The sequence below is a fragment of the Grus americana genome, chromosome 2, assembly GCF_028858705.1.
Source record: "Grus americana isolate bGruAme1 chromosome 2, bGruAme1.mat, whole genome shotgun sequence".
In the NCBI taxonomy this organism is placed as follows: Eukaryota; Metazoa; Chordata; class Aves; order Gruiformes; family Gruidae; genus Grus; species Grus americana.
The window spans coordinates 20,887,175-20,901,511 of NC_072853.1; the positions used below are offsets into that span (position 1 = coordinate 20,887,175).

Consider the following 14,337-nt stretch of genomic DNA (forward strand, 5'->3'; position numbering starts at 1 on the left):
TGGATGTTTTCAAGGTCCTGCTGGATAAAGCACTGAGAAACCTAGCCTGAAGTGAAAGTCTTCCCAATTTTTACCAGGACTAAACAGTCTTGCTTGCAATTACAGTTATTTGTAATTATGATTCCTTCCACATTTTTTGTTAGGCAATGCAGATGCATGAGGCCACCACCAAACCAAGCCAGAGGGAAATCCACACATATAACAGAGAGATGTGATGGGTAATGATGAACAGAAAGGCATCATTTATACATGTAGTGAGATAAAAGGCAGCCATAAGCATACAGGTTCTTAATAAAACATCAGCTTCAAAACAGTTTTATGTTAGAAATAGGAATTAACTATAAAAATTACAATAAAAATGCAACATGACACATTAAAACAGATGCAATACAGTCAAAGGATACCAGATTACTAGAATAAATCGTATTTAAATTATAAACTAATCTAGCAGATGACTGAAACAGATACAAACTAGACTTCAGTCAAACATCTGATACATCAGAATCCTATTGAACAGTAAAAAAAGTGACTAAGAGTTGTAAAATATGTAAAAAAAAAATCACTAAAAGGGACAGTGAAATAGAAACTAGCAGAATGGAGGGGTATATTCATGAGTTCCCAACGGGCTAGTTTTTAAAACAATTCAACTGCACATCAGCAAACAAACTCAGAAACACAATCAACAGCAAAGGCTGGGCAAAAGGACATACAACAAATTCTGTAGCACCGAAGCTTGGAGGAAAAAAAGCAGGACGAGATGTAGTAGTACAAAGTATAACATGAAGTAAAAGACCATTTAACTTCACATACACCCAGGGAATAGTCAAGAATTTCTATATTCTAGTAGCGCATAAGTTGGGAGAAGAGATTGTGCATACATTAACATATCACAAGATGACTGAGTCACCAGCTTGATACGTTCCAAGATCACATTTGCTTCTAATGCCTGTACCAACTGAAGTATTTTCAGACATGAAAGTGAAGCATTAGTGTCTTTGTAAAGTGTGCTGGTGCATTTCACATGTGCTTCATCCGGAACAGCATGTACAAGAAAACTTGCAGAATTATGTCTCCCCTGTTTGAAGCTCCTCTCATACTTTATCAAACACCTGTTAATTTCTTAAAAGTACTGAATAAGGATGCAGTGAGGAAAAACCCCCTACCTAATTCTTATGCCTGCTTTATTCTGAGACACATTTTTAGAAAGGAAGACACTAACTTTTACAGTAGGACTTGACAACTGTACTATAACTTGGCCCTGCACATTTGTCTTTCTAATGCACTGCTGCTACCTTCAGCATAGTACAGAGGACTGATAGGCCACATGGCTTACCAGATATACTGTGCATGGTTATCTTACCAATCAAGACTCGAAAGCTGATAAGAAAAAAATGTAAATAAGCCCACAGGCCACACAGTTCAGAACTGAATGATCAAGTTGAGCCTGAGGAAGAAAAACAACAACAAAAATCTTTTAACAGAAGGCAGATAGAACAATTTCCCTGACAGACGCGTTAAGAGGATTCTCTGAACAAGAAGTTCTGAATGACTGATTTTTATTTCTTTAACTTCTGTGCTTAATGAGGGACACACTGCAGGAAGTCAAGACTGCCTGCGCAGTGTTCGTCTCCCTCCATGAAGTGACCGCAGACAGACGTGAGGTAAAAATGTCTAGGAGGGAAGAAGAATGAGACTCCAGGTGTGGAAGTATATCCTCACAGAATCAAACTGTTATGTGGAAGAAACTGCTTGAGTACATCTACTCCAGTCTCCAGTTTGAAGTGGGAAAATCATCAACATCAAATTAGGTCAGCTTAAAACCGTAACTTGTCCCAGCGATGGACTATCCTCCTTGTGCAGTTTTTTCTGTTGTCCAATTTAAACATCCCAACCCAAAACTCATAGCTGCTACCCCTTCTTTTATCATCTGTTACTACTGAGACGAGTGAGCCCCTTTAGGCAGATGTAGGTCACTATTAGATTGACTCCGAGTCACCTCAGTCTCCTCTTTGCAAGACTAAAGCCCAGCTCCATCGATCCTTCCTCACATGTCATATGCCCTATGCCCCTAAACATGCTGGCTGGACCCTCTACAGTTCCTCAGCAGCCTTCTTTAATGGTGCACGAAACCAAAGCACATATTCAAAGTATGGCCTCCCTGGTGCCACAGAAAAGAAGCAAAACCACATCCCTTACTCTGCTGGCCACACTCCCCCCCCCCCCTTACACAGCAGACAAAGCAAACAGCATACTAAACTATAAGACATGCTGTTGGCTCATTTAAGAAAGAGGTTTGTATAGATGAGACTCAAATTAAACTGAACATTTAAGTTAATTCTGCAGTAAAGATAATTCTTAATCACACATTCCCTAAAGCCTTGAGTAGCATCTTAAAGCAAATAAAAATGCATGCAACTTCAACACGCTAACACCTACAATATGTACCAATAAACAAGAAAGCTACATTCTGTTCTAGCTAAAGTTTCTAAGTAAATCCAGTCCTTGAAGACATTCCTACTAGCACTTTCTAGAAATTATAACTTCTAGAGACAGTCTATTGACCACAAAGCCCACAAAGCTTTTTTTTTTTTTTAAACAAATTTTACACTCTGAAATTATTGGTAGCACCTTTACTAAAGCCAGATGCTTTCTCTAGAATTTCTAGTTCTCCCTGCATTTTTATCCTCCACCACAATCATTAAAAGACAAAATACCTTTCCAAACTTATTTCACTGACTTGGCTGCTGACAAAAACAATGTAAACTGGTTAAACAGGTTTACGGCCTCCTATGGCACTACTCAGTCTCCCAGTTGTCTCCTTTCTCCCTACTAAGAAATGCTATAAACTGTTCTGCACGTACCCAAAGAAGTACACAAGCTCAGTACAGTGATTTAAGGTAGTTTGACTAGACTTGCCTCCCTGAACTTGGAAACCTTATAGTGCAGCTGTTGAACTGTTTAGAAAGACAACCAAGAAAACAATAAACATAAATTTATTAATATTACATGAACAAAATTGAGATACTGTATTGTAGAAATGAAATTAAAAATAATTAAGAATAAAAAAAGGTTGCTTTTTGTTTAGGAAATGTGGAAACAAGGTTTTAAGGTATTTATAAAGAGCTATTCTTTTAAGAAGTAATGCATAGTCACAACTGAACCATGCATAGACAATGAACACTGAAAAGTTCCTTCTGAAAGTCCAAAGTGGGGAAAAAAAAACCATAGAGTAATAGGTAGGCTTGGATCCAGAACAACACATAAAGAGATAGATCATTTGGAGTAGTTAGAATTTGCCATTTAGGTTTAAGTTAATGTCAGGAGACCCATCTCTAATTAAAACAGAGGTTGGATTTCAACTGAAGTATTGTAATCATTGTTACAGCTTCCACAGCACCCATTACCAGGGCACAGGCAGCTTGTGAAAGCCATCAAAATGCTTGCCAGAAGAATTCTACAGTCACAAGAATTTGTTTCTGCCCATAACTGACAGAAACCCTGTGAATGAGAAGACAGCATGGGAGGGCCAAGATTTAATTGCCTCGCACAGTGTGCTTTGACTACGTGAGAAAAAACCCAAAGTATGGTACTGTCAAAAAGGCACATCAAATTCTCTATATACAGAAGCCCACTGTGCATTCCAGAATTGCAGTCACTTTTCATTAACACAAATTTCAAGTATTACCTTATGAAATTATCTGATGAAATACACTTCTTGCTAAAAGCCAGGGAAAAACCAAAACATTATAATGCAGTCTAAGTTAATTCTTTGTCCCAGAGCAAGAGGGGAAGACTAGTCATAGAGAGCTTCTCCCTCCAAGAAATTACATGTCACAGGAGATGCTTTAGACTAGCAGCTGAGCACATGGCCTTGTAACTGATTAAAAGATGCTAGAGTGTTTTATTGCCATTTTGCTTCTGCAAAAGAATAAAAGCAATCTTTGTCAACAAGCCTTTAAGAGTTTGTAAAGGCCTTGATATTCAAGACAGTTCATCTTAGTGCTGAAAAGTTGCTGTCTCTTTCTCTCCCTGTATGTCTTGAGAGAGAGGGACACAGAATAAAGAAAGAAAGAATGGCACTGTAAATATAGCTCATTACTTATTATGCTTTCTGTGTAAAAAGTGCGATCCAGGACACGTAATGAGACCTCAACTACATCTGACAGACTGCATGGGCATTCCTGTTGCCTTGCCTGCTACAGTAAGTAGACCTTGTTTCTCTTGATAAAAACCAATTACTTTACTCTTCCAAAATAACCTAAAGTAACAAAGAAATGTAATGGTCTCTAATATTACCTTTCAGCAGAGGCCTGACTTCAACCTTACCTACAGACTACAACAAACGTGCGATCATCTACTTAGAGCTTCTTCAAACAGGAAAAAAAAGAAAAAGATCTATTATTCACTGAATACTGCTCTTCAGATTTTTAGAAAGCATTTTCACAGACTTAACTTCATATGTCTTTGTCTTTCCAAGCAGTCCTTAGACCATGCTGCTTTTACTAGTTATGTCATGGTTTGTTTTTAATCTCCAATCAATAGCATTACCGCCCTAGAATCCTTATTGCCCCGTCCTCTTCTGCATACACAGTCTGTGTACATTCACTTGTCCACCAGTTTACATCGTATTTCTTGTCTATCTGGGTGCTCACTTCAGATGAGTAAGTTAGAACAGCCATACTTACAGCCCAATGACATTATCAAGAAAGGAGGTGACAAAGGCAGCCCTCTTACCCCCACATGCAGGACAAGAAGAGTCAGCCACTGCCTCCTGACTGACCTGTTTGAGCACTGAAAGGCAGGTGTACTACTTCCACCCTTACCATCACCATGCCTACTTCCAAAGTACTACTGCCTGTTCTTCAGGAGCACATGAGAAGTAGAAACCACCTTGTACACAAAGGAGACCTCGAACCATTCAGTTTCCCTCACCCTCGTCAATAAAAGTACCAGGAAAACGTGCGTAATGAAATTAAATACAGAAATCACTGAAATCGGGAAGCTGTGCGGCAAGAGTAAAGTTTTTTCTGTTGTCGTTATTAGATCCATCTTGTGGTGCAACCCCTCCGGGGCGCAGCCTCGGCTCTGGCAGACGCCGGCAACAGGGCAGAAGCCCCGGCAGCGCGGCGGGGCAGGCCGTGGCCCATGTGCCGGCCCTCCCACGCCCTCCCTTCGCCGTCCTCCACCGCCGCCGCGGCCCCGGGAGCAGCAGCCCGCAGTAGGTCTCCCTGACACGGCTCGGCAAGGCTGCGAGCCACGGGCACGGCGGGGAAGCCGCGGGCCGCTTCCCGCCGGACAAGGGACCCTCTCCCGCCCCTGCACACTCCCGCTTCCCCCCGAGCTCGTTCCCCTCCAGAGGGGGTGACAAACCCACCCCGGCGCCCAGGGAGGCTCCTGACCGGCCGCGGCCGCTGCCCCTGCCGCCACCCCGCACCCCTCGGTCCCTTCCCCACCGGTACCTGACGCCAGCTCGGCGGGGCCCGGCGCCCCGCGGCTCCGGCCGTCCTGGAAGCGGACCTGGCGGAGGCTGCCGGGCACGGCCCCCCAGAGGCGGCTGGCGGTGCCGCGCAGGAGGCGGCCGCCCTTGCCGGTGAAGGTAGTGAGGTAGTCCATGGCGGCACGGGGCAGCGGGCCGGGGGGCTCCTAACGGCCGGGGGGCACCATGCCCGGCCGGACACACAGCTCCGCGCGGCGCCGGCCCCGCTCCACAACTTGTGCAAACTTTGGGGCCCGGCCCCGCCTCCATTTAAAGGGGCCACGGCGCCGAGCGCGGACGGGCGCGACCCGGGGACCGTGCGGGGAACGAGCCGTGACAGCCGAAGCTGCGGCCGCCGCGGGGGTCTGCGGCCGCCGCACCCCCACCGGCGTGCTCGGGGCCGGGGCAGGACCGCGGTGGCGCGGCGCGGGGTTCCTCCCGCAGCTGCCGCAACGCTCCGCATCTTTCCGAGGTTCCTCGTTTTTCGGCGGGACCGCGGAGGGCAGAGGCAGGCCGCCTGCGCCTCTCCACTCCAGGAAGATGGCCCGATCGCTGCCGAAGAAGGCTTTTAGGGGTGTAGGCCCTGAGGGCGGTTTCACGACGGCCATGAACAGGAGGGGTGGGCGCCTGGCTCTCCTCACCGCCTCTGTGGCCGGGGCGCTGGGACATCGCTTCCTTTCAGTCTGGGGCAGACTCACGGCCACCTGCACATCTTTATGAACTTACCCGCAGTTTGGGGGTTTAGTTATGTTTTGTGAAAACTTTGCAGTCATGTGCTGCGAACTTTGCGTCTTTGCATCGTGGATATTAAGATGTTTTACCACTGCAACTGTAAAACAAGACCAGCTGTGTGGTTTTGTTGTTTCGCTTTTGATCTCTCACACTCTCAGACTTTACTGCCATCCAGGACACCACCATCTTGGCCGTGCTGGCCCAGCCGTGTCCCCTCGTCCTACCTTGTAGCCAGCTTTGATACCCGGCTCAACCTTTGAACTGACTACGTCGCTTTAGTCTTCCAGCAGGACTTACTAGGTATACAAATGTTTCCTTCTTTTTTGAAAAAGACATTCGATTTGTGGTGTTCATTTGTACCCTTGCATTCTTTGTCCTCACAATTCTTGGAACTTTTAAGGTTTGAAGAAATAAAACCAGTTAGAACATGGTCCAACATTTTAATGGAGGAAGAAAAATGTAAGGCATTGAATCTCATGATTAAGATCTGCCTTACGACGTGCATTCTGCATGTACGGAGGCTGGAAGAACAGCCATATCATTATATGTACTACCTGTGCCATACACCTTAAGAATGCAGATCTGTAAGCTAATGTGCTTATATTCTAATCAGAGTATGATGCAATTATATGCTGCATCTAGCTGCAAATGAAAGCACTGTTTAATAAAAAATGCAGTTGTTGAGCCAAATCTATTGTGTGCATGCACAACAGAGGAACAAAGTGCTGAGCTATCTCAACTCCTATTCACTTGTAGCAGCTGCTCAATTAAATCAGAGTTTAACGTCAGCATTTTGGAGTGCTGATTTCTGAGGGTTACTTGATGTAAACAGTACCCTCAAATCAACCTTTCTACTACTTAAATCAGTTCCTGCTCAGGAGATAATGATGTTCAAGACTTTTTTTCAAATAAAACCTTTTCACTGAAACAGAACAAGAAATTTTCAGCAGAATTAGCTCTCCCTCCCCCTGAAACCTGCCAGCAGAAATGGCTGTGTAATCTGTCTGTCCGAGGACTAATGAATAAATGAGGAACTGCAGAGTCACCGCATGGTCTAAGTACCACTAGATGTTTAGTATATAAACTGTTCTGCCTACCAGATCTGTCTTGCCCTAAACACTGTAATTAGTTTTCATTTCATTACAGTATTTCTGCTGTGAAGAAGTTATGGTTGGTCTTTTGCCCCATTGATTCTATTTTAGGCAATATTTACCTACGTCTTTGCACCAGGCGTGAGTTACAACTGTGGTGCTCAGCACTTTCGAAACTTTGAGCTGGCTTGTCCACCAGTATTCTGGCCACATACGAACCTCTGTTACTGTATCGATTGCATGTATTTCTTCTGTGGTTTGAAATAGTTTTTTTTTTTTTTTTTCTTCCTCTTTCAAGCCCATATTATGCAGCGTTTATCATACTGTAGTGATAGAGGCTACAGATTCAGATTCAGCCAACATTTTGATGAACTAGTCACGGTAAATGTTTTGATAACTATGAATTTGTTACATTTTAGCTGCTTTCATCTGCTGTGTTCACAAACAAACTGAAGGATAAAATGATCACCTATTACTGTAATGCATTTTTCACAATATTGAAAATCATTGCCCATACTGAAAAGCATTCATTTAGCAATGTTTTTACTTAGGAAGAATAAATTCTTCAACTGAACTGTCTTAACTCCAAAAACAAGATGTAGGTATCTGTGCTCATAAAAGGTAATAATATTCTTTTTAAGATGTGACACTCATTGACTACTGATAAAATTTCAAGGCATTGAGGTAATAAAATTATTATTATTATTACATTATTATTATTGCATTGTGAAGAATATAGCCCAAGCTATATTATTTCAGTAGGCATCTTCATCACAAACATTCAGTAGTACTATTATGAGCTTTAGGATGCTATTTCTACTTAGTTGTGCTACACCTATGATAGCAAGATTTTTGACAAAGATCTTTGGTCTGAAAACTGACCAAACTTATCCTGTATCATTTATAAAATCTAATATACTGAGATTTAAGATTATAGCCCACATTTCTGTCTGAAAAGCTTTGCAGCATTCCTCAACTTCTAAATGGATAGGAGCAATGTAAAAACTATGTACATAAGCAACGTGTGTCCCTTTTGCCATAAAACTAAAACAAATATAAATATGTTCTACAATATTTATAATAATTTTTTACACTTATATGGATCTTGAACACCTTTACAGAAACTCGATCATACTGCCTTTATGTCTTCAACATCTAGAAAAAAACAGGATTTTGCTGAGGGGGGCTAATAAGTTTGTATTTGATCTCTGAATGTGCAACACGGGTCTCTCCTGGGTTTATTTTCTGGCCTGTGGTGTAAGTGCAGACAGCACATGTCTGGAACTTTACAATCACTTAAAACTGGCCCTCCAAAAGAAGGAGCTGGTCTTACCTGCTCTTCATTGCTTGTGCCTGTTGCCATGCTACCAGTGTGAGCACCAGCATTCATTTGGCAGGTGAATGAACTGTGCAGTAAAGCTGATCCATTTAAAAGTATCTCTTAGTTTAGTCAAAACTAACTAAGCTTTTTTATTTTTTGTGGGGTTATTATTATCCCCAGTTAGTTCTCCAGATCTGGTTGAGTTGTGTGGAAACACCTGTGGAAGCACAAGTTGCAAAGCAACAGAAGAGTGAGTAGCTGTAGCTGGAAGAGAGCAAGGGGAGGAAGTGGCAGTGGATGGCAGCTCAAAGTGATAGTGAAACTGTGGCACAAGTGGACGTGCCTTCTTATCGGTATTACACACAAAACCACCTTCAGTAGCTACAGAAATGTCTGACAGAATATGTCTGCATTTATGATGCAGCACTTAATAACACATTATGCTAATCTGTTGCTGTAAATAAAGGCACAACCTGGTCTTGTAGCTAGATCCCTCAGTCCCAAACCAGAGCAGACAGAGAGCTGCTTGAGCTGCAGCCTAAAAGAACTGGTGGTGTAGGGAAGAGAGAACAGGGATCAGTTTTGGACAAATAGAAAAGGACACAATGAAGAAATAATATTTCCAAGGTCTGACCATAGAATTATATATAAAAGTATTCCAAAGGACAAAAAAAGATAAAACCACAGCAAGTGGTAGTGACCTATAATTTGGGGACAGATCTATTGCTTGTGAAAATAAGTGCAAATTGCAGCAACTAATACCAGGCAGAGTGCCAGCAGATGCTGTGCATGTTTCCTCAGGTCTTGGCCAGTTCACGTACCTGGTATACAGCATATGAGCCTCTTACAATTCATGTTGCCAAACTTCCAGCGCTACCAAGCTGTGGGCAAAAGTACACTAAGCACTAACACAAACCCCTATTTTATTTTGTGAGAAACGGGGTTTGTACATGCTTTGCGAGGTGAAAATCTTGGCTTTAGTCATTTGGCAATCAGCTAGAATTAGTACTCATTTGTATATAAGCAACCTATATGCAAGTATGTAATTTTGACAGTTGGAACCAAATGCCTCGCCTAAGCTTCCTTACTCATTCTGGAGGCACCAGCTCTCATTTGATGCTATGAGGATGCTGTATGCCTTTGTTAAGTATTCTAAATTACCATGTCTAGTCAAGACCCTACCATTTACGTGGTTGTAAAACCTATAATGAGTGGCTAAAATAGGGATTTCAATTAGAACATGCATAAAAGCCTAACCTCTCTCTTAATTTTTAATGAAATCTATTTTTACTAATGTAAAATAATTCAGAAATTGTTTTTTTCTAGTGAAAGAGCTAAACTCGTAAGACAAAGAAAACCAGACTGCAGTCTTTTGCCAGTGCTGTTTCAGTAAAAATTAAATACAATGCAGAATGCACACGCAGTCCCTGAAGGAGGGACTAGAACTGAGGCATGCAGAACTCCCACATTCTCAGGCATATTTCCCTATGAACCCACTAATTTGAATGATGAAGTATGGAAGTACACAGTTCTAGAAGTAAAAACGGTCGCACAAATCTATATTTGTGATTAAGAAGGTCTAAATGGTTCCAAAAGGCCAATTCAGTGTCACATAAATTTGGAAGAAGTTCAGAAGAGATTACCAGTAGGTGACACTAAGTAAATGGGTGTGTTTAAAACAGTTCTTTATAGAGAACTGTGGGTTAGGTGTGTCTGTCCATGCAGATTTCACAATACCACATCCTCTTTTCAGATTAGACACTCGGCAAGAAGGAAGCTATCATCTGCATACTAGCCTCAGAAATGGTAAAGCTGGCATTTCAGACTTCAGCAGGTAGGGATATAATTCTGTTTTTACTCACCCACTCCCTATATGATTAGAATGAAATGGGGGCCAGTCTCCACCTCAACCATTGATGCTGTTCACTGTTCAGCAGAAAATGTCACATTGAAGGGACAAGACAGAATAAACATGGGGAACAAGGGAATTTGGCAGTCCTTGGTTCTGAACTGAGATACTTCAAGTCTAAGTTATGCTTTCTATCTGATTATTCTTGAAATAACATCAAAAAAGACAGGAAGCCATGACAGCCTCTCTTTTAGGGAAGTTGCTTTCTCAGTAGAAAACTGAATCAAACTCCTACTTTATTAGTATTGAAAATCTGGCTCAATAAATCATTCACTTCCTTTTGTAGAAGCTGTATAAAATAAAGGTACCAGAACTTACAACATTAGACACAGCTTACCACAACTAGACATTAGGTTTCTCCAGGCTGACGAGAACATTAGGACCTTGGGAGACCTCAGCCTCCCCCAACAATGCATTTAAGCATCAAAACATACAGTTCTAAACACTGTTCCTTTGCTTTAATTTCATAATATATAAGTACTGTAACATTCACTGTATTTAGTTTTTGCCTTATTAAATCTAAAAAGTTTCAAGAGGACAAGTCATTCCTGTCAGATGCCATGGCAACATCTGACCTGTTTGTGCTTTGTCTGTTCTGATATAGGTTGTAGTTACATAAATGATGCATTTCTATTTGTTAGGTTGGTATCTAACCTAACCCAAGTCAGACTATTTATACTTAGGACAGCCCAACAAGGCCTTTTCACCTTTGAGGAAAAAGAAATTTTTGCTTTTCTAGCCAGGTTTCAGAAATCTTCATTCTATAATTTAAATTAGATAGCAAAATAGAATCACCATAAAAATGAAACATACAATCAAATTTGGGACATTACTGAAACAGAAAAAAATAAGTTAATTGATTCAGAAGTGTCCTGTACTGGCATACATAACATAGTTACAAAAATGCATACTAAGCACATGAAACTCAATGGAAGTGAGTGTAAAGTGAGTGAGTGTATTTTACTCCATAAAATACACTTAACTTCATCCTGCAAAGTAATTTGATCAGATTTCAAAAGCATGCCACAGTTTTTTGACACTTCTGGAAGCACCAATTTCAGCTGCATATGATCTGAATGTTCAGAGATTCAGATAAACTTTGTTGCCTGCAGTTACCCATCTTCTCTGAAAAATGTTATTACATAGTCACTATCCAACTCTTATTTATACTAGAAGTTGGTGTGGTTTTTGTTGTGGGTTTTTGTTTTTTGTTTTTTGTTTTTTTTTTTCAAAAAGCAGTGACAGAAATAGCATTACAGAAATGTATATTCTAAAATGAAATCTATATTTTTCTTATTTTCCCAAAGTATAATATTTATGCTTAGATGTCGAAATGTTAGATTCTACAGTTTGTTAGAATATCAAAGATATCAACAAGGAAGTTTTCAAATACGGCCTTGAGGACAAATGCATATCCTACTGGGACTTTTCCATGTTTACAGCAGAACTTAAGTTTCAACTGCAATTACACAGCTCTATATATAGACCACCTTATCAAACAAACATGAAATGACCTCCAGGTCTTCAGTTCATACTTATTTGGTCAATAGTGGTACTTATTTGGTCAATAGTGGCTTATTATAAACTGAACATTCTGTTCTGTTCAGGGAATTTTATGAAAATTAATTTGGACCCTGAGGGATATGTGCATGCATGTACAGACACCCATGCACTTTAAGGATGCTCACTAGGTGTAACACTAGCTGAACAAAGTTAATTTTCAGTAGACACAGATGTTTCCTTGTCTTCGTATCATCCTCTCATTGACATTTTGTTTTTTCATCATGTGTTTTGAAACAGAATGTGGAAAACTGAGAACATAATTGATGACTCCGTAGTATTTACCAGTTAATCCCATCCTCCACAGAGGCATAAATAATGTAAATGATAAATAATTGCTTATGAAAGGTGATCAGAAAATTGATTATTCATCAGGTAGTTGAATCTTAGGCAAACAGTCTTGACAATCTTTTTTTTTTTCCTTTTTGCAGTATAACTGTAACTATTCTTTCCTTAACACTCATTAAAATGCTTATCATGTTGTTAATATACTGTATCCCTGTAAGGAGGTTGCTGATACTTGTTCAGATACAACAGAACCAGATTCAAATTCACAATAGACGTTTTTACATTGCCAGATTGTTTCATAATAAAACAGAATGTCCCTCTGGTAGGATAGAGTTGTTAAAGTTCAGTTTTGTTGTACACCATTTCCGAAGACTAAGCAATGATAACACAACTGAGATTTCAAATCAAAGCATTGATTCAGATCATTATCACACAAAATGTCTGTTTTGTGATCAATATCTTGCCACCTCATGACCAGCTGTATTCCTCATATTTATAGCAAGATCCACATCCTTTAGAAAGCCATAGTCTTGCCACAGGGGGAAAAGCTCAGGTTAATAATCACTGAAGTGACTCTGTATAATGAACAGGTTCTGTCCATTTGAAGACATAATCAACTGCTTGTCACATGCTCCCATTATATTCAGTTGGCACCAGATCGGTTTCCAGTTCACAAAACATCATGGCTTTTAGTTTTAGGTTCTGAGTTTTAGTTGCAACTTTTAGAGATGAAGATAACTAAGATACAAGGATCCTTTTAATGGATCGGAACAAAATTATTCTTCTCAGACACCTGGAAAAAGCAGACTTAAGGACAGCTGATGAGCAGCCACATAATGCCAGTTCTAAGTCAGAATGCCATCTGAAGTACAGTGATATTTTTTAGATAAATGGGTAAAAAATATTATCAGAATTTATCAGGAGCCAGAATAAGGCTAATGGCAACAGCTGATCCTTCTGGTTGCAATTTTATTCTTGTAATAAGAATTACTCGTTTTCTATTCTACTTGCTCCTGCTTAGGCAGTGCATTCTAGGATTAAGGATTAGTTTAAAAAGAGTGAATTCTGCTCCATTCTTCGCTACCTGTTTTTTCTGGTTGTTTTCCTTACGTAAAGTAAGTGCACGAAAGCCTTTTGTACATACCTTTTCCTGAGCCATCTAAATCTGTGCAGGACATTCCTGAAATTTTCTTTTGAATGAAAACCAAGAAGGAGTATGTTGATCTTATTAGGAGGAAGTTCTGCTTTTTCTTTCTTGTTAAATCTTGCTTCTTAAGGAACATCTGGTCTCTCTCTTCTTCCCTCCCCCACTGGCACCACATCACAAGCATATGCCTGATTCATTTGCTCCCATAATATCATGTAGAAAACCTGTGGATGGTTACTCACTCTGTCCTTTTGGGGATAATTGCTACAATTTATCCTCAAAAATCAAATACATTGCTTCTAGCTAGCTAAATCATTTGAAGGCTGTCCATTACTGCATTATCTCTGAATTAAGAAACTGTATCCTATACACGTTAGTTTCCCCCCAAAGATTTAGCAGCTTAACTCTCGCCTCTCTAACGCATTTTAGTATCTTGCTTTGATTACTGTCACAGTTTTCCCCAGATATGATTTGCAGTATGTTGTCTCTCTCGCATTCAGCCACATTTAGCTGCAGTGCTGTATACACCATTGAGAACCTATGCACATACACAGCTTTACAGATCCTATTTGCCTCTGATTAATTTCCTTCTACTCATTTAGATGGGCTCTTCTGTAGGCTTCATTTAGAATGTCTAATGGCATATCTCACTGTCTTCCTCATATTTCATCTGAGGATGAAATCCTGTGTACATATACTGTGTACAAAATCCCAAAGAACCACAGTTGTTTTCATAGATAATTAACGGTTATCTGTCAGTTTCTTACTCCAGTGCCTCAGGACCAAGACTCAGAATGGGTAAGTGATTTGGCT

The 14,337-nt window shown here is 40.6% G+C and overlaps 1 protein-coding gene across 10 annotated transcripts in view; it reads right to left on the bottom strand.

Moving 5' to 3' along the window:
- OXR1 (oxidation resistance 1) overlaps positions 1 to 14,337 on the bottom strand; it is a 293,745-nt gene that overhangs the window by 76,818 nt on the left and 202,590 nt on the right. For 2 of the 10 annotated variants that reach the window (XM_054814191.1, XM_054814189.1), the window contains exon 1: positions 5,460 to 6,122. The exons of 7 other annotated variants lie outside the window; for them this stretch is intronic. In XM_054814191.1, coding sequence (XP_054670166.1) covers positions 5,460 to 5,613 — 154 coding nt within the window. In that variant the 5' untranslated portion in view covers positions 5,614 to 6,122. Of the gene's footprint in view, positions 1 to 5,459; positions 6,123 to 14,337 lie in introns of those variants that run through there. One more of the 10 variants, XM_054814195.1, reaches the window with a different exon arrangement.